General features: G+C 38.8%; 1 protein-coding gene across 3 annotated transcripts in view; it reads right to left on the bottom strand.

The window, feature by feature from the left end:
• MID1 (midline 1) overlaps positions 1-19,085 on the bottom strand; it is a 359,385-nt gene that overhangs the window by 23,015 nt on the left and 317,285 nt on the right. For all 3 annotated transcript variants that reach the window (XM_074858821.1, XM_074858822.1, XM_074858823.1), the window contains 3 exons: positions 9,692-9,799; positions 6,458-6,606; positions 1,961-2,088 (listed from right to left, as the gene is read on the bottom strand). In XM_074858821.1, coding sequence (XP_074714922.1) covers positions 1,961-2,088; positions 6,458-6,606; positions 9,692-9,799 — 385 coding nt within the window. The remainder of the gene's footprint in view (positions 1-1,960; positions 2,089-6,457; positions 6,607-9,691; positions 9,800-19,085) is intronic.

Below are 19,085 nucleotides of genomic sequence, written 5' to 3'. Positions count from 1 at the left end.
TCACATTCTTATGAAATAACATGTGTATATCTCCTGCAAACTGGGCTAAGAGAATGGCTCAGGAAGTGTTTTCAAGTGCTTTTCTAACAGTGCTTTGTGCCTTTCATTGCAAATTCTCGCTGTTAACAGCAGATGCTTAAAGACCCTGCAAAATGAAAACCTACCCCGTGTCTCTTCTGTTTTCAATTCAACTGGAATGAATTGTTCTAATTCTGGCATTGAAATCAAAACACCCTAAATTACAGTAATTTGTTTCTCTTTGTGAGTCATTATATACTCTGAGATTGCACATTACTCAGGCCTTCAGTAAGGGTCTAATCCTGCAGGCTTCTTCAGGCCAAAGATCTCAGTTAAGCAAGCTGGGGCTCTGCTCTGTGGAGAACCCACCCTGTGTCCTGGCACAGGGCACACTGCGTGCTCTCTAGTCCCAGGCACAGTGAGGTTCTCCAGTTCTGTGATGGGGGAAATACACAGTGTCACCAGCATGAGAAAACATCTTTCATTGCTGAGCCCTTGATGTTGATTGCTTGAACAGCTTCTGGTTGCTCATGGGAAATCCGCCAGGCTGCAATCTGCCACAGGAGAAGGCAGCCCCAAGGGAGAGGGAAACATGGAGCATCCATCCCCTGGGAAATGGGATTTGGTCTCCCTCCTCTGGCTGCTCCAGGCTAAGCTCCAGCTGTTCTTACATTTCACTCTTCTGCAGTGGCTTTTAACCATTTCTCACTCTCACTTGCCCACACCCTGGTGGGGAGGAACACAAGGAGAAGAGGTAGGAAATACATCCCAGTTGTGTTCTTTAGCACCTAATGCTTTTTGGGATATTCTGGGGCTGGTGCGGGGTAATATATTCAGGATTAAGAGGGAGAGTGTATTGGGTTTATGTGGCAAGGTTTTAGTAGCAGCTGGGCTGCATGGGTGACTTCTGTGAGAAAAGACCAGGAGCTGACCCCATGTCAGACACAGCCAGTTTTAAGACAAACCCGCTGCTGCCCAAAACTGAGCCCATCACTGATGCTGGTAAGGCCTCTGTGATAACGTATTTAAGAAAGGGTAAAAAAGAGGCTGCGCAGCAGCTGGGAGAGGGCGGAGTGAGAAAATGTGAGAGCAACAGTCCTGCAGACACCAAGATCAGTGAAGAAGGAAGGGGAGGAGGTGCTCCAAGCACCAGAGCAGAGATTCCCCTGCAGTCTGTGGAGAAGACCATGGTCACACAGGTTGTCTCCCTGCAGCCCATGGAGGACTGCAGTGGAGTAGATACCCACACTTCAGCCTGTGGAGGACCTACACCGGAGCAGGTGGATATGCCCTGAAGGAAGCTGCAGCCTGCGGAGAGGAACCTATGTAGGAGCAAGTTTTCTGGCAGGAACTATGGCCCACAGGGGACCCACAATGGAACAGGCCATTCCTGAAGGATTGCACCCTGTGGAAAGAACCCACATTGGAGCATTCCTGGAGAACTGCAGCCTGTGGGAAGGACCCATGTTGGAGAAGTTAATGAAGAACTGCATCTCATGAGAGGAAGCCCATGCTGGAGCAGAAGAAGAGCGTGAGGAGGAGGGAGGTGGAGGTGGAGCATGAGGAAGAGCATGAGGAGGAGGTAGAAGAGCTGGGAGTGCAGTTGAGCCCGAGAAGAAGAATGGGGTCGGGGGAAAGTGTTTTTAGTTTTGTTTTTATTCTTCAGTATCCTACTCTTACAATTAACTGTCAATAAATTACTTTGATTTTCCCCAGGTTGAGTCTGTTTTGCCTGTTGAGTCATCTCCCTGTGCTTATTTCAACTCATGAGCTTTTAATCTTATTTTCTCCCCTGTCTTGCTGAGGAGGTAGAGTAAAAGGGCAGCTTGTGGGCATCTGGCAGTCAGCCAAAGTTAACTGACCACAGAGAGGAATGAAGAAAATCCTATCATTACTATTTTATGAGGGACATATAATAGTAGCACCTTGAGAAAAAAATTACCTGTAAGATAATCAAGGCATTCCAACAATTTCTTCTCCCTGGTAAAATCAAGTGCGAAAGTATCAAAAGTATCGTTGAGATTAATTTCAGGAATTAGAACCTGGGAGGATGCAGTTGCCATGGAAACCCTATAATGAAAAGAAAGTCTTTTAGCATGCAAGACACAATAACTTTCACATCAAGGTAGGATATGAACATTATTATTGTTATCACTTCTCAAAAAGCTTGACAAAACTTTTACATGTATTTTATCTATATGGTATAAGTTAGGAGCTTCTCCTCTCACTTTTATTTTTGTGAGTAAAGTCTCCAGTAAAAATCTATTACTTAGATTTGCCTAACATGCAGTGTCAGATAAGTATTTAACAAAATATTGGTTAAGCAACAATATACTTTGAATTGTTCTTTCTAGTCACCCACTGAACCAAAGTAGCAATAGCACCATATTTATCTATTTTAAGCAATCCTGACAGATGCTGCATCTCTCCCAACCCTTGTCTTCCCAAGCAGTTTTTTGCCCCAGGCATTCCTTGGCACTGCTGTCCCAAGGGCTTGGTGCAGATCCCCACACCTCCTCAGCTGTTCAGCACAGCACACTGCTGTTAACTTCAAAAAGCACGGGGGGGGATAAAACAAATAGATGTCAGCACAGTTTATTTTGAAAGGCTTTTCCTTGCAAAGCATGTGTGCATACTGACATTTCCTCCAAAACTGAAGTTTCCTTGCCTACCTCATTTCAGGAGCTACATCCACTTTTTGTCTGTCCAGCCTCACTAACATAAAGGGATGATCTTTCCCAAGAAAACTGCCATCATGATGGATTTTTCATCCCGGTACCTCAAAATATATGTTGTTGGAGAGCTGGACACTGGATAGGTTTACAGAAAGTTTGGTCCATTTAAACAAAGAGATTATTAAACCTTGTGTTATACAACAGAAATTTGTTAATTCTTTAGTTTGGAGGTAAACACACAACCATGCACACAATGTATGTCAGTTATCTGTCATTCATGACATGTCAGATCAAAATATTTTGATTGCTTCAATTAACAGTTTCCCAAAATGGAGTATGTCTCTGTACACAGATCTCAAATGGCTCCAGGCCAAATTCTTACTAAGAACTATGTTTTCATATATTTCTTGCATAGTATTTTAGGAAAATCCTGTTTGGAAAGTAAAAAACTGAGCTGCTCATCTCATTGTCTTCTGCACAGTTTTCAAAAACTGAGCTGAGGAAGTTTCCTAGTCAATAATTCTTGTTATACAGTTTTCATATACAGCTGTTTCTCTTGCAGCTGTAGTTGTAGAACTTAGTTTAAAGTAGATCCTAGTACAGATTGGTTCTTTTTAGAGAGGATAATTGAAGTGCCTTTTGCCCCATGTACTTAGAGGGAAAAATCCCCTGAACTCTTTCACTTCTTTTTTTCTCCCCCACCCCTCCCACTCCCAGTAGTTCATCTGCAGTTTCACTAACATGTTTTTACATCTGGTAGGAAAGAAAGACATGCATTTCTTGCAGGGCCTGTGTTAGAGCAAACTCAGAGTGATACACACCTCTACAAAATTAACAAAGGCCTTGCTAATAAACCAGCAAGCAGGTATCTAAGATTAAGAGCTTCTCTGAATACCTCTGTAAAGCACGTATTTATTGTGAAGAAGACCTTATCACCAGGCCCTTTTGGACTGTTGTCTGGGGCTATGTAAAGGGTGCATTGTGAGTAAGTGTTTAAAGTCAGTTTTTGGTGAGCTCAGCAGTTCACAGTTTCAGACACCATGTCATCATATTAGGTTCAGAGGACTGAATTTCCTCTTGTACTTCTGTCTGCTCTGATACTGTACTTGGTTGGAAAGGGTTTCTCCAGGATAAATGCATTTCACCCACTATAAATACTGCATGACCTAAATCACTGTAGTGTGTGTAATGTCTTTGCTATACATAGTTACCTGTTGTGCTTACAACAGAGAATATTATTTTGCAATTACTTTGAAACATGTGCATGAAGAAATGCAATGAGCATAATTTCAGGAGACTGTTTTAGCTGCTGGAGCTCAGGACCCCAGTGAGACTGTTACATGAGAAGTCTAGAAGCAAACAAAATATTGCTCATCACATGAGAACTAAGAGAGTTACTTGTGCAGAATAATTTATTAATCAGATTTAGTCTCTTTTTCCACTTGCAATTTGTCTGCAAGCACTTGGTGGTTTTTTTCCCCTCAGTTCACTGCTTGAAATGATTCTCTGATTTTAAGGGCGTTCACAGCCATCTCATTACAGACAGCAATCTGTGATAGCCAGGAATCAGATTTGATTGGGCACATATGTCAGCTGGTCTCATTTCTGCTCTCTGAGTATCTCTCCTGTGACTGTATTTATGATGCAACTGTTCATGTTTACAAGGTGAAAACGGAGCTTCTCTGAATTTTCTCTGGTAGTCAGTTAAAAAGCTTTGTGTCTCCACAGGTTTCTGCCCTACTGCTTGTTCCAATGAATACTGAAAAAAGGCCAGACCTTCAGCTTTTCATAGAATCTTAGAATGGTTTGGGTTGGAAGGAACCTTAAAGATCATTTAGTTCAAACCCCCCTGCCATGGGCAGGGACACCTTCCACCAGACCAGGTTGTTCAGAGCCCTGTCCAACCTGGCCTTGAACACTTCCAGGGAGGGGGCATCCACAACTTCTCTGGGCAACCTGTTCCAGTGTCTCACCACCCTCACAGTATATAATTTCTTCCTTATATCTAATATAAATCTACCCTCTTTCAGTTTAAAATCATTACTTGTCCTACCACTACATTCCCTGATAAAGAGTCCCTCTCCAGCTTTCTTGTAGGCCCCATTTAAGTACTGGAAGGTTGCTATAAGGTCTCTCTGGAGCCTTCTCTTCTCCAGGCTGAACAATGCCAACTCTCTCAGCCTGTCCTCATAAGGGAGGTGCTCCAGCCCCTTGCTCATCTTTGTGGCCCTCCTCTGGACTTGCTCCAATAGGTCCATGTCCTTCTTATGCTGGGGGACCCAGAGCTCGACACAGTACTCCAGGTGAGGTCCCATGAGAGTGGAGTAGAAGAGGAGAATCACTTTCCTCGACCTGCTGGCCACACTTCTCTTGATGTAGCCCAGGACACGGTTGGCTTTCTGGGCTGTGAGTGCACATTGCTGGCTCATAGTCAGCTTTCCATCCACTAATACCCTCAAGTCCTTCTCCACAGGGCTGCTCTCAATCCACTTTTTTTTTTTTTTTTTCCCTCATGATACTCACGTGTGGTTTTAATATCAGCTTCAGCTGGGAAAAAGAAGTGCCACTGTATCTTGGTGACAGAATACAAACCAGGGTCTGAGCCTGACAGACCAAATGTAACTCATTACCTTGCCTTGCCTTGCCTTCCTTTGCCTTGCCTTGTCTTGCTCAACAGATTTTCAATTCTCTGAGCCTGTAATGAGTGTTTCTGGCTTATGTATAAATAATTAAATAGCTTTAATGAAGCCTGATATTCAGAGAATATGCATTCAGCACTCCAGAGCAAGTGACAGACTTTAAAAAATAAATAATAAGAGCAAGGAATTTCATGCTTTGGATTAGGTGAAAATTGGCTGGACAATGTGAAGATACGATGTGAACCCAGAGCTAAAAATAAAGCCGAATAAATGAGCATACTTTTTAATATTTTTTTTCTTCATTGTCCAGATACATTCTCCTTTTTTTTGTTTCTCTGACTGATGGCTAAACAGCTGATAATTCCAACAGAACACTTTTTCATCACAAAAATTCAGTGGGAATGTTTCAGCATTCATGGTGTTAAACTGAAAACCAGACCAAATTTTCTTACAGCACAATTTCCTGGAAAGACTTGCTCCCTTGTCTTTGGGTCCTTGATATATCTGGCAGGCTGAAGAGAGCTAGGATCCTAGAAGCAGTAGAAATTCTCTGCACCCAGGGACCCAACACAGCAGCTGCCATAACTTCCAGACACCCAGACTGTTGAATCTCCAACTCCTTGAGTAGGTTGCCTCAGAGATGTATGTTGCAGGTTCCCAAAGTTACACATTTCATTACCTTGCTGCTTGCTATTTTGTGAAGAATATGAATCCATTAAGATCATTACAAATTTCTTCTAAGGAATGTACTTGCTACCTGATTTCTTTCTTAATATTAGATTTTTTTCATGGAGTAGGAATTAAGCCTCCAGAAAGCTTTTTTTTAACATGTTTAACACCAGATATCTGTTTGGCATCCATGGTACCTCCTTCATTTGTAATTGCTATTACTGTTATAACTCTTATTTTGCACCCTTTTTCAACTGCTCCTCTTTCCAAAGGGATGTTTTGGTTTAGCATTACAGGAGGGTCCTTCCCACTCTGGTACAGCACAAAGTAGTGTTTTGGGGCAATATGTCAGTTAACCCCCCCGCTTTGACACCCCTTGTGGGACAAGACAATATGGCAACTATGACAACCCATTTGCCTTAAATTAAGGTTCTGCAAGAGGAATGTCTTCTTTACCTTTCAGTGATATTTTTAGCAGTTTGCAGGAAGCGAGCATGATCGTTCTCCTTCAGTGACTGTTCAGCCTGCGAGATGAGGGATGTTGAGCGCTCAATGCACTGTTTGCAGTTCGCAATCTGCTGGGCCAGTTTTCTCAACCTCACCACCTTGAGTGGAAACATAAGAAAGTAGTCACATCTCTAAGGTCACAAATCATGATTGCATTTGCACTTCTGACGCAAAGCTGGAATGCAAAGGGGGAGTTAAAATGAATGGCTTCACTGACAAGAGCTTCTTTCACACTAGCTTGATGGTGAGCCCCATCTAGCCACGTAACATTTTTAATAAGAGGACAGGCACAGCCTTTCTGCCTCAATATTTTCCACATGGAAAACAACCGGGGAGAGCCAAAACAAGCACAGCTGGCCTATTTTCCAACAGAAGAAACATCATTTCCTGGTACTTTCTGCTTACATGATAACTAAGAGCTGTTTAGATAACAGTTTCCCTGAAGTGATGAGATCTGTATTAAAGTCAGCTTATAGATTAACTACTTTTTCCTATTACTGAGGTGAGTTTCATAAAAAATAATTTGAAAATAAAACTTGACAGAAAAAGACTGTTCAGTCTACTAAGAATACATGCCTTTTCTTTTCATTATGTGCTTTTAGTCAAACAGGGTGTTTTCTTCTCAGATATTTTTAACTGGACAAAAGCACAGTAGTGCTGGAGAGCTGATTATTACTACTGCAAACATATGTGCTGGAAATAAACACAGTAGATGTGACTGTAATCACTAGCTCAAAGGTTAGGGAGGGGGACAGTCAATCCTCCATTTAAAGACAATGTTGGCTAACAAAACTAGATCCTGAAAGGTCTGGAAGTCCTTCCCATTGTTATCACATCAGGATCATAGTTTGAACAGGAGTTAGAAATAGGAAGGAAATGAAACAATTCTGGAGTTTAAAAAGGCATTAAGACCCAGTTTCATGCAAAATGAGGAAACTAACAACCAAGTAGATTGGCAGAAATATCCAAATTTATAATCAAGATAACATTCTAAATCTCAGCAATTAGGGCACAAGCTATGAAGCTGCTGAGTTAAATTTCAGATAAAACTGCATCCTAAGCAGAGAGAAGGGTATTTCAGTGCACCTACCGGACAACAGAAACCAGTAGGAAAATAAACCTTTTGGAAAAATTTCAAAAAGGAAATACTGACCAAATGATTAGTGTCCTGTAACACTAGTATTTTTTCTAAAGATAGAAACAATAAAGTGAGAAAAATGCTAGGAAAGCATGAAGATTTTGATAATACTAATGATCTGATCAGCTTCTAGGATGAATTAATGCCATAATGTTTACTCTAACTGTGCATTTGCAGAGACTACAATTTGGTCTACACCAGTTTAACTGGGGAAAGATTCATTGCAATATTAAGTACCTCATCTCTTTATTTACTTATTAACAAAACAAACAATTAAGTGAAATAAATGTTACTTTGTGAGCTTTTAGCAATCAGAAGGCATGCCATGATTTGTGAGGTCTACATATGAACTAGGTTTTTGTTTGCTTGATTCTATTTTATATCTTCTTCAAGAAGGCAACTGATCATAAACTTTAAAAGGAGTCTCGTCTCACCCACTCCCCACCCCACCCCCCCAATGGCAGGAATGATGTCTGCACTAAAATTATTTGATATTTAAGTCTTTTTTTCCCAGTTACATGCTCTGTGGAATTTTATCAGTTTCAGTGATAGGTGAGATAAAGGATGGAGCTGCACCACATTGTTAGATTCATGTGTCTGAAACTGCAGCCTTGCAGACATAGCTAGAACTTTATATCCCAGTGTTTCCTGCTCTGTAGCCCTAACTATAGTCCTACAGACAAACTTGCTGTGCCCTACCTTCCAGAAAGACTTATAGGCACAGGTCCTCTTAAAAGAAGGTACCTTCAGCAGAATTTACTGTGGCTTTTCACATGGGTCTCTTGAACCCCTGAAATCTTTCAACATATTCAACATTTGGGGCAAACCATTGCAGATCCACTTTTGGTTGAACAAACTAGAGCAAAGAATGGGGATAGATTGTGATATCAACTATACTCAAATAAATTTGGAGTCAATTGTATTATAAATCTTTCATGCTCTATTGGATGTTAGAATACATCTTTGCAAGCAATAGATTTTTTAAAAGCAACTCATGTATATAGCACAAATCCAAATGAATGGAAAGTTTTCTACTTCATTGGAAGCACAGCTGGTCTCACTCCATAGAGAAACAGAGCTGAAACAATAATGCAGAAGGCCTTCTTGTCCATCTGAAGGGAATTATATTTTGTTAACAGCATGAGGAAATTCAGGTTCTGTCACAGAATGTACAGGACCTGTGGTTTCAAACATGTTTTAAGTCAGACCTTGCCTACAGGCTTTTTATTTCAAGTTAATTGAAATATCTTGACAGGCCCATGAACCATTCAACCTGCTCTTGACTTTATTCCTTTCCTGAGTTTTTCCCACACAAGAAGAGTTTATATTTGACTTAGTTAGTTCAGCAGTTAAAGAGTAAACACCATGTACCTAGAAAATAAGAACATTAATTCAACTCTAATGTGTTTCCCAGTTAACAGGTAGCTAGCAAAATGCATTGACACCTGAATATCAGCAATTTTTCCTGCTCAATGTGTTTGTCGCTAATAATCATTGTACCTCAGTTATTAGAAATGCACACTTCATTTAATTTCCTACATGTTTTTTAATATTTTTTTGTAAATAAGTTAGACTTCCTATTCTCAAGAATGACAATGATTGAAAAAAATTCTTTCTGTGATAGTATTTTAATACATAATTAAAGTATCCAGACTAAAATGTTCATGTAGATAATTGCCATCCACGATACCAAATGTTGTGGCACTTTGTGAAAGTCAAAACTTTTGGGGAAACACTGTCAGACATATAACAGAGTGAAGGAATCATTAATTAGCCATCATTTTATTATAATTTACTGATAGCAACATAATTTCTGTGTTTATGCTTAAAAATCATAATCACATGTAGTAAGAGAAATGCCAAACTGTTGAGGTCTAGGATACTAATATTGGTATATTTAATTCCTCTTTACATGATAGTAGCAGTAGCCCACGACTACATAAGGATTTTTACAAATTTGCATTAATAGTCCCTGATGTCAAAAAGCTGTAAGCATAAGGAAACAGTGTGGATCTACTTGTGATCTAAAGAAGAAAAGTTTTTACCTTTCCTTCCTTGATTTTGGTTCCAATTATTTGTCGTCTTTGCTGGATTATTTCAATGAGTTGGTCACATTCTTCCATCAGCTTGCTTTCTTGGCGGGATGCATTTACCTACAAAGCAAACCATTACAATTAGCAAAACCTTTGTTGATGTTTTCCTTTTTCTAATTCAAAAATTGTAATTTCTAAAATGTTGGTTTTGACATTTATTTATTCTTTTCTGTGTATAATCTATGTGTTATTTTCTTTTCCCTGTCTTTGATTTTGTGAAATACTGAAATGAGTCTGAATGTCTTGTCTCTAGGAGGTAAGAATTGCAAATAATAGATACTCATCAGATATTTCCAACTCAAGTGAGAGAAGCCTGGTAGTGTGAGTACTGAGTGATGTCAGTTATAGTAGACATCAGTGAGAAGTGAAGGCTCTTCAGGAGGTGCTTAACACATCACAGTTTCAAGCTGTATATAGGACTGCAGTGAATACTAATGCATGTAAGAGCATAAGTACTGGATCAGACAGTCCATCTAGTGCAGTATCCTGTCTCTCACTGCTGCTAATGCCAGCATCTGCTAGCAAAGCATCTTAGGAAGAAGTCCTGACATGTATGAAGATTCCCATGAGCATTTTCTCATCCTCCAACCATTTGCAGCTCAGTGTCTTCTTGAACCAGACACAATTTCTACATCATTACTAATCCTCAAAAGAGTGACCCCCTGTGGATTTATTTAGTCTCTCCTTCAACCTCTGCAAACTTTAAGTATCCCCACCATCCTACAGCAATGAGCACCACGGCTTAACTCACAGTCAAGTGAACAACTGCCTCCTTTAGAGGGATTTGAACCTGTTTCCTTCCAGCTGCATTTAAAGATCCCAAGTTCTTTTACTGGAAAGGACAGTGAACTACTGATATCCATCCACAATCTCTGTGCTGCTTGTGCTTTTATAGATCACTGGTTTGTCCTCTAGCAGGACTTCTTTCCTACATTGAAGAGTCTTAAGTGATTCAGTTTTTCCTTGTACGAAAGCTGTACCATACCTTCAATCATCCTTTGTTTTTCTTCTCTGAAACTTTGCCACATTTATCATCTCCTTTTTGATATGGGAAACAGAACTGTACTAAGTACTCAAGTGCAAACAAACTACAGAGTCATACAGTGGCACGGTATGTTCTCTACTTCATCTTGATTACCTTCATAATGAGTCCTAATGTTTAATTTGCTGAATTTAACATATGAAAATATTGTTTACTATTTTCAGTGTCCACACAGTGGTTCCTGAAAGACTCAAATTACCAAAGATCTAAGTGACGTTTCCAAGTCATGTGTATTAACTGTATTATTACCAATTTGCCTCAGCAATGACTCAGATAGAAAATAATAGCTGCGCTCATGTAGTTTTCTACAGTATAAATATATGAGGCAGTGAAACTGTTTTTAATGCAAAAAAACCTCACAAAGAATATTAGCTTCTATGGAAAATATTGACTTGTGTCAAAAAAAAAAAGAAAACTTAAACTAGAAAAGTTTTGGTTCTCAGCTGAAAATGTTTTGTTTCTGGAGGAGACCAATTTTTTCAGTGAAAAGTCAACATTCTGTACAACAAGAAAAATATACTTCCCCACCAGCTGTAGTGTGTATAGCTTACACGTATGTGTAAAGAGTCAGACAAAAAGGCAAAAATTTCTAATCATATCTAGAATAAAGAAAAATTTAAAGGAGTGATTTCAGAACTGTGTTTCCATACACACTTTGTAAGAGCGTAAAGCAGTCTTCAGCCCTGGCCAATTGCTCCTAGAGCCACGCCACCTTTTCCACTGGGCTAGTAAGAGCTAGTGGGAACAGTTCCAGGTGACAAGTAACTATATTTCACCCCTTGGTTATTTTTCAGTGTGATGAGCCCCTTGATCTGCCTCAGCCTTCTTTTTTTTTCTTCCAACAATGTGTTTAAACACGCATTTACCTGTAAGCACATTGTGGAGCTCATTAAGATTAAACAAATGCTTATATATCTAAATTTGGACCAGGGCCAATTTTACAAATAACCTTCTGATGTGAAATACATTGTGTCCTTCAGGCAAAGAGGGGACTTGTTTACAAAGGCCTGCTTTCATTAACGTTTTGGATTATCCTTCTCAAACCTTAATAAAATTAAAATTTGTATATTTTACAGGCTTAATTATTGATTAAGATTTCAGGATTACAAAAATAAAATATATTTGTTTCTGGAAGGGGTCAGATGGTATTGAAAGTGCTGGGGAGATCTGCACTCAGTAGGTGAAAATGTAGAAAGTACTTCCACCCAGCAGTTTTAGGTGCCTATTTATCATTTATCTTCTTACGTTAGCTGTTTGTTCTGTCTGGCTTCCCACCATGGGCCATGAGGGGAGACAGACCATGGAGCAGCTCACCCAAAGCCTCTGGCAGTGCCAGTGTCTCTTCACTGACTGCTCAGGGAGCCTTGAAGAACTAGTCAATCAACATTGTCCCTCCTATTCCCTCTCTTTTCATCATCCCACCATCCTGACTGCATCACACTCTCCCATCATGCACCATATTTTGGCATGAAACTCTGTAGAGCTGTTTCCAATGAGCTGTCCAAGGCACCAGTTTCCCCAGCCCCTACTCCAGTTTCACAAGTGGACTGAAATTCCACCAAAGAGTGGGGAATCCCAAATGGGCTCAGTCAGAGGCAATGATCACATCCACTGCACATGGACACAACTCCTTCTGTGTTGATACTGAGGTCTGCTCATGCCAGAGCTGACTTTGGCACTTAATTACAGTAACACTTCACAGGATTTTTGAGTAGCTTCCACTCAATGTGTTACTTCTATCACCACTTACATCACAAATTCATTTTGTTGAGCAGATCTAATTAATCTTTGGGGTAACTGTCATGAAACATAGAGTTACAAGAAGGTTAAGTCAACATTGTTTCATTTAATGCTCTGGTTGGTTTGAGTAATAACGTATTAATTAAATCTTAACTTAAAAACCTCTAGACTAAGAAAAACAAAATGCTTGGAAAAAACCTTTGGATTTCTTACGCACTGACTGCAGACTTCTCTTTTTCTTTCAAACATGAAAAGTATACTCTTTTATAAACTTCATTTGAAGACATTTCCAACTTTATAGCTTGCACAAGCTTATTAAAAGTGAAAAGAATATTCCAAAATGATTTGATATGTCTGAGCTTTGTATGAAAAAGAAAAAAATTTAATCTGGGGGCTTTTCTCAAGTTGAAGTACCCTTAATCAAATTTTCAGCCTACAAGGCCTCTGATTCAGTAATAACTTTATAATTGAGCACATGCCTAACTTTAAGTGCACCATATTAGCTGTGGCCCTAAAGGGAGTATTTGTGAGATTATCAATGAATATTATTTACTTGTATGTTTCTGAAGAGTCACATGTCAGACCAAAGAGCCACAGGCCTGGAGCAGAGCTCAGCTGTACAGGTGCTTACAGAAATACCAGAATAAGGCTCTGCCTTCTGCTTGAGTCTTTTGATGAATAGCAACCTTGACAATAACTTTCAGCTGGGGCTGGCCAAGGAATGCAAGTTCTGTCTGGTGAAAATATTTGAGGTTTTACATTCTACATTTTTCCGCATTAAAAACAAGCCGTCTTTTCCAAGGAGTTCATTAAAAGAGACTGAGAGCTGCATTAGAAAAGTCTGGAGACTGCATTGCTCACTTTGGTTTTGGGAGGCTCTGAATCATGCAGAGAGCAGACTTAAATCTGGGCTTCCTCCATCCCAGATGAATGTTGACTCCTTAATCTGAGATATCTATTGCCTGAGAGTTTATGCTGGACTTGGGGATAACTTTCTGTAGAAAATTTCACTGACAGTTAATTTTGCCATCAACAAATTTCTTAAAAATCCATGTCCAGAACTACTTTGAACCTAAAGCTTTGTGTTTTGTTGGTATGATTTTTATAAACTGCTCTTCCATGCTACAAAACAGTTCTAAAACTGAGTAGGAGGCCTTGTTACAATTTAGCAAAAATGATGACATTTTCTACTATGAAAAAAGGAACCATGGACTGATTATAGTCCTGCTGCTTTTGTGGGGAATTTATTCTTATTTCTGTAATATCTGAAGAGCTCAAACAGAGTTTACTGAAAAAAAAAATATTTCGGGGTTCTTTCCAGGTTTTCCAGATAGATGGATACAGACTGCTGGCATTTGCCTCAGGGAGTGGGTGTAGAAAAAAAAGAAAAATGGGGGTTCCTCAGATGTCTGACAGGGAGCTGGAAACAACAAGCCCTCCCAACCCAAAGGGGAGAGCAGGCCAGCTGCTCCCACCTCCACAAGCAGAGAACTGCTTTGGAAAGTGTTCTGCTCTCTGCAGAGGCTTCCTTGGCTTTCATCTTCAGAGACTTGTGTTAAATTGCAGCTTAGGTCATAAGAAAATGAATGTGGTGGTTTCAAAGTCCCCACCAGATGTTTGGGAAATCACAGAAATACAACATGGCCAGAGGTTCAAGGTTACAGGGGAGCTTCTATGGTTAATTCAAAGGCAGAGTGTCAGAGGGCTAGATTCATACCCATGAAAACTTCCTCAACTAATATACTGGAGTCAAAGGATTTTTTTAGTGTCTCAGCAGAAATTTCCTTGCAGGAGCAAAACTCTCCCTCTGAGATTTCTTATGGGTGAGGCAATTTTGTCTGCAAGTGGAAATGCATGTGTATCTTTTTGGCGAATAATCTCTGAATGACAAGCAAAATAAGACACCCTAAGTTAGAGGTGGCCTGCTTTTTAAAGACGACACTATCTGGAATAAATTAATCAAAACCAGAGTAACTTAATTCACTAGTCTTCCACTGATTATGCAAAATGTAAGAAAGCAGGTTGTAGAAAGAGTCAGATCTTTGGAAAGTGAGGTATGAATTTGAGTTTGAGCTTTCCTATTTAAAAAATGGTCTCAATGACTCAAAAAAAAATTCTTTGCAGTTGTGGCCATACAGGTAAAGAAGAGGTTTCAGCTTCTCTTTATGGGTTTGAGTTGATGGTTATAAAATTACTATATACTCACAAATAAATAAAAACATCAGAAAAGCAAATTGCAATATTCCACTTAACAACTGTAACATCTTTGCCACATATTTCTCTCTAGGTTTTAAACCTGAATTCCTTCTTATACCAAACACAGTAATTGACGAAAAAAAATTCAAAAATTATGACATATAATGGACAGTACTTGTTTACTCTAGGAAAACTTTCTTCATTGTCATGTAGATGTGGAACACATTTTCTTGGATTAGAGTCTTTAGATGAATTAAAGTATTATACTCATCTAAAGAGAGAGGCCTATTTACTTTTTTAATTACTCCATGTTGTAAAGAGAATACCTTTTCTTCATAGAGACACAATATGTTGAAGTCATATTTTAACATCATCCATGTTTCATTTATTTATTTAATGGAAATACAAAGGATAATTATTAATGTGCATTTAGGAAAACATTTCTTCCCTTTCTTTTTATGGGTGGCTAGACTGAATGAGAGTCATAGATTCAAACTTCTTTCATTTCATATTCCTGTTTGGTACTACGGGTTATTCAATTTAGTCTTCTGTAGAGCAAAAGCAACTCTGGGATAAAGCTTTTTCAGACTTTATCTAGTCTAAGCATAAAACTGATTTTATCTATTATGACAAACTGTGCCTTTGGAAATATGTGATATTAATCAGCTTGCCATCTGAATGGATCATCTACAACCCCTTTATTCTGAATTGGTGCAAGAGAAAAAGGAATGGTCATCTCCCATTTCAAGTGTGCCAGATGCTTTGTTTTTGTTTGCATTCCACATCTATCTCTAACCAGGAGACCTGTGTTTAGAGGCAGTCTCAGAGCAGGTTAAACAAAGGTCAGTGCAAAAATACTCTGGCTACTTAGGAATTTTGTGAATGAAGAATCAATTAGGCCAGGATAGCTAAATCACTTTGTGTCAGTCTGATAAGACTATCTGCCCAAATCTTGACTAAAAGTAAACCTGTTTAGAAGTTTGAAATACTCATGTTACTTATTCAAATATTATTTTAACATTTTTTGTCCCACTGTGCTTTGAAGCACATTGTTGAGAAACTAACCAGCAAGATACCTAGCAGTCCTCTAGTGACATTTACAACCTAATCACAAAACAAAACCAGAAGTTTCATGGAAAACAAACAAATTGTTTTTATAAGAATTCCATTAAAAACATAAAAACATCTCAGATGATCTGGAAAGTTCTCATAAAGAGCTACTCCAGAGATGCTTTTGCTGACAGCTGTAAAGCCCACCAACTAGACTTGCTTCAGTGAACCAAGTATTGTTTTTACAAAACACAAATGCAGCATTATGTTGGAACTATAGCTGACATTTCTCAGGATAAGAAAGCACACTGGAGAAAAGACATTTACTGAGAGAGAAACCACAATTTCACAAGTGAGTTAAACTGCTGTGGGATCATACTGCCAAAAAGAAAAAAGGTATTCCCCATTTTCCCTCCATCTGCAGAAGCTAGTGTGGCCACCTGGGGCAACGGCTGGGCTGAGCTCACCTGGCTGATGTGCATGTTGCACAAACACATGGGAAGCAGGTAGAGAAACACAATGGGGAGGGCAGAAGTGGAGGTGGGGAGACCTTTGGCATCAATGAGTTTTAAGATCAGATTAAGCTGTTTGTGAAACTAAGCCCTAAGAGGGATGTTTTTTAAGATGCAATAAAAGGGTCACATTAATAATTTAATATCAGTCATTATTTTTGTCCATTATGTTAGTCCTTTCTTTGAACCTAAATATTGAAAATACATTTTGAATTGAACAATATTTACTTGTTTATTATTTCTATTTTGTTTTTCCTGCTGACATTAAGCCTTTGTTTCATGTTGAGCAAAATATTCCACTTGGTGTGTTTCATTTAGGGTAGAAAAACAAAACCAATAAATAATCACTGAAGTTCAAAGGACTGCCCATCCTTTGATGAAGGTGAAGCCAGTGCCCTTGTAACCAACAGCTCAGTACTTAAAACTCTCATCCAGGATCTGGGGTCTTCAGTCTAGTGTTTAACATACTCACTAGAGGACCAATGCCTTTGGTCTCCTTGCAGCTCTAATTGCTGTTTAGTTATTTATGTTAGGCAGAAAAAGGAGGAACTCAGGAGTATTTTGTTCCCATAATGGTAAGTGTCTCAAAGACAGAGGGTTCCAGAAAGTAACAACATTTTGACTGACAGTTATATTCTCTGATGACAGGCAGAAAATATTACCTGCCGTATTATTAATCAGTTATATTAATATTATAAATCATTATTAATCAGTGATCAACAGTGAACTAAACCCCATTTTCTAGTCTAAGGACAGTTTTGCAGGAATATCAGTCTAACAAGAATGTGAACACATACACGTGTATGGATGTGAGACAGAGGGAGAGATGGAGCGAATGGGAACTGGCTGCCTTAACAGGCAGTGGAAAGCACTGCTGTTAGTTTATATACAATATTATTGTGATCTGTTACCATAATTATGACTCCAGTTTCCAGAAGTTACAAAACAGTTGTAGGTGCAGTAACATATTCCAGCACATGCCTAATCTGTACATAAAATGCCGTAGTTCTCTCTCTATATAGGACCAATTATACATTTAATTAGTAATTTAATTAGCAATTTGTGAAAGCAATTAATTCTTTAAGCAAATAATATTTGACTACTAGGCTAAGGCTTACTGGGCATGCAATTTAGGACATCCTTGACTGAATATTCCGTATTGCATATGCCATGAAGCGTGTTTTGTCAGGTTTTATTTCTGAAGTTTCTCTTTTCTCTAATGCTATATAAAATTAAGACTCTGACTAAAGCTTACCTGAGATTTTCATTGAATAAAATCATCTTTTATGAGAGTGGAATTAAATGTAGAACTGAAGTAATTAGAAATCAAAAGTAGATCATGCCATATATTTAATCTAAATAATGTTAATAGAGAAAAGTGTCTCTTGTACCCTCTCTCATTAGAAACTGTCTTAGGAAAAAAATGCTGTAAACTCCTCCTTAGGGTTTTATGCACATCATGAAGTTTGCTAATTAGTCTCTTATTGAGAGTAAGAACGCCTGATTTCCTTCAAGTCATATTTTCCTGTCTATTTCACAAATCAAAAAAATGTCAGTTACTTCTAGCACCTAAATACTGCAAAAAAAATTTAGCTGCTGAACAAGCATCTTCACAAAAATGGAAAATACCATGGCAGAGGAAAAAGTAACTTTCAGTGGAGCTAGTTTGCAAATTATCTGCCCCACATATTTCACAGTGATGGTAAACACTTATTTAACCCATTGCCCCTTGGCTACTATCTAAAAAAACCCAGCAAAGTAGATTCCTTATTCCAAACTACTAGAGGTCACCCCTGTATGACTACGAAGGCCATTTGCTGCAGTTCAGACACCAGGATTTACATACAGGACTTCCACCTAAATTTTCTTCATGAGAACTTCTCAATTTACTTGGGCTTTGACCGAAATTGCCCCAAATCTCAAGGAGTGAGTACCATGGACCTTAATGAAAACAGAATACTCACCTTTTTACTGTCACAGACAAAGTCTCTTTATTGTTTGAGTGTCCTCAGGGAATCACACTGACAGCTGAGGTTTGATTTTGCTGTCCCTCAAGTAACAGAAATGCTATATGTATCTTATATAAAACCTGATGGAGACATTTTGTCACAAAATTTGAAGAAGCTGTCTTGTAGCTGAAGTCTTAGCAGAAACTCAAATTTTCATTATTTGTAATTTTCCCATTTGGCTCATTTCTTTTTGATCATACACACACACAAAAAGACAACACCAGGATTTTCCAGGTGCTGCCATCTTCTCTTCATCACTTTTGCACTACTGTTGTTACACTGATTTAAAATGTGTCTCATATGTGTGTGTTCAGTATCTGTGCCAGTGAAATAAATGGTCTTTCAATATACTACTCTTTTTGCAGGTGGTTATATAACTTGGCTATAAAAAACACCCTTTGACACACACAAAAACAATTTTTGACTGGGATCTTTGTGCTGAGATTTAGCCTGCAGCAGACCTTTAGAAGTGAGCTAGAACCTGAGCATTTCCATTACAAACAGAAAGGAAGGGATGCAGCAGTTTGAGGGTTACACAGTTAGAGAAAAATGTCTTCCCTTCTTTATACAGATTTTGCAGCAGTGTCCAGAATTTGCTTCCTATGACGTTTAGTGAATTGAAAACAAAACAAACAGAAGGACTGAGATACAGATGTTATAAAGCTGTCTACAAGCAAAACCTATTTCCTTTCCCCTCCCCCCTAGATAATTGCTCCAATTTTTCCTCCAGCTGAGTTCAGATTATGTTTCTGCCTAACAGATGAGAGAAGCTTCATGGTATTGACTATATAACAGAC

Source organism: Strix uralensis, chromosome 2, assembly GCF_047716275.1.
Source record: "Strix uralensis isolate ZFMK-TIS-50842 chromosome 2, bStrUra1, whole genome shotgun sequence".
NCBI classification, from domain to species: domain Eukaryota; kingdom Metazoa; phylum Chordata; class Aves; order Strigiformes; family Strigidae; genus Strix; species Strix uralensis.
Note: the sequence above shows the minus strand (reverse complement) of the source record. Positions and strands in the feature narration are given on the sequence as shown.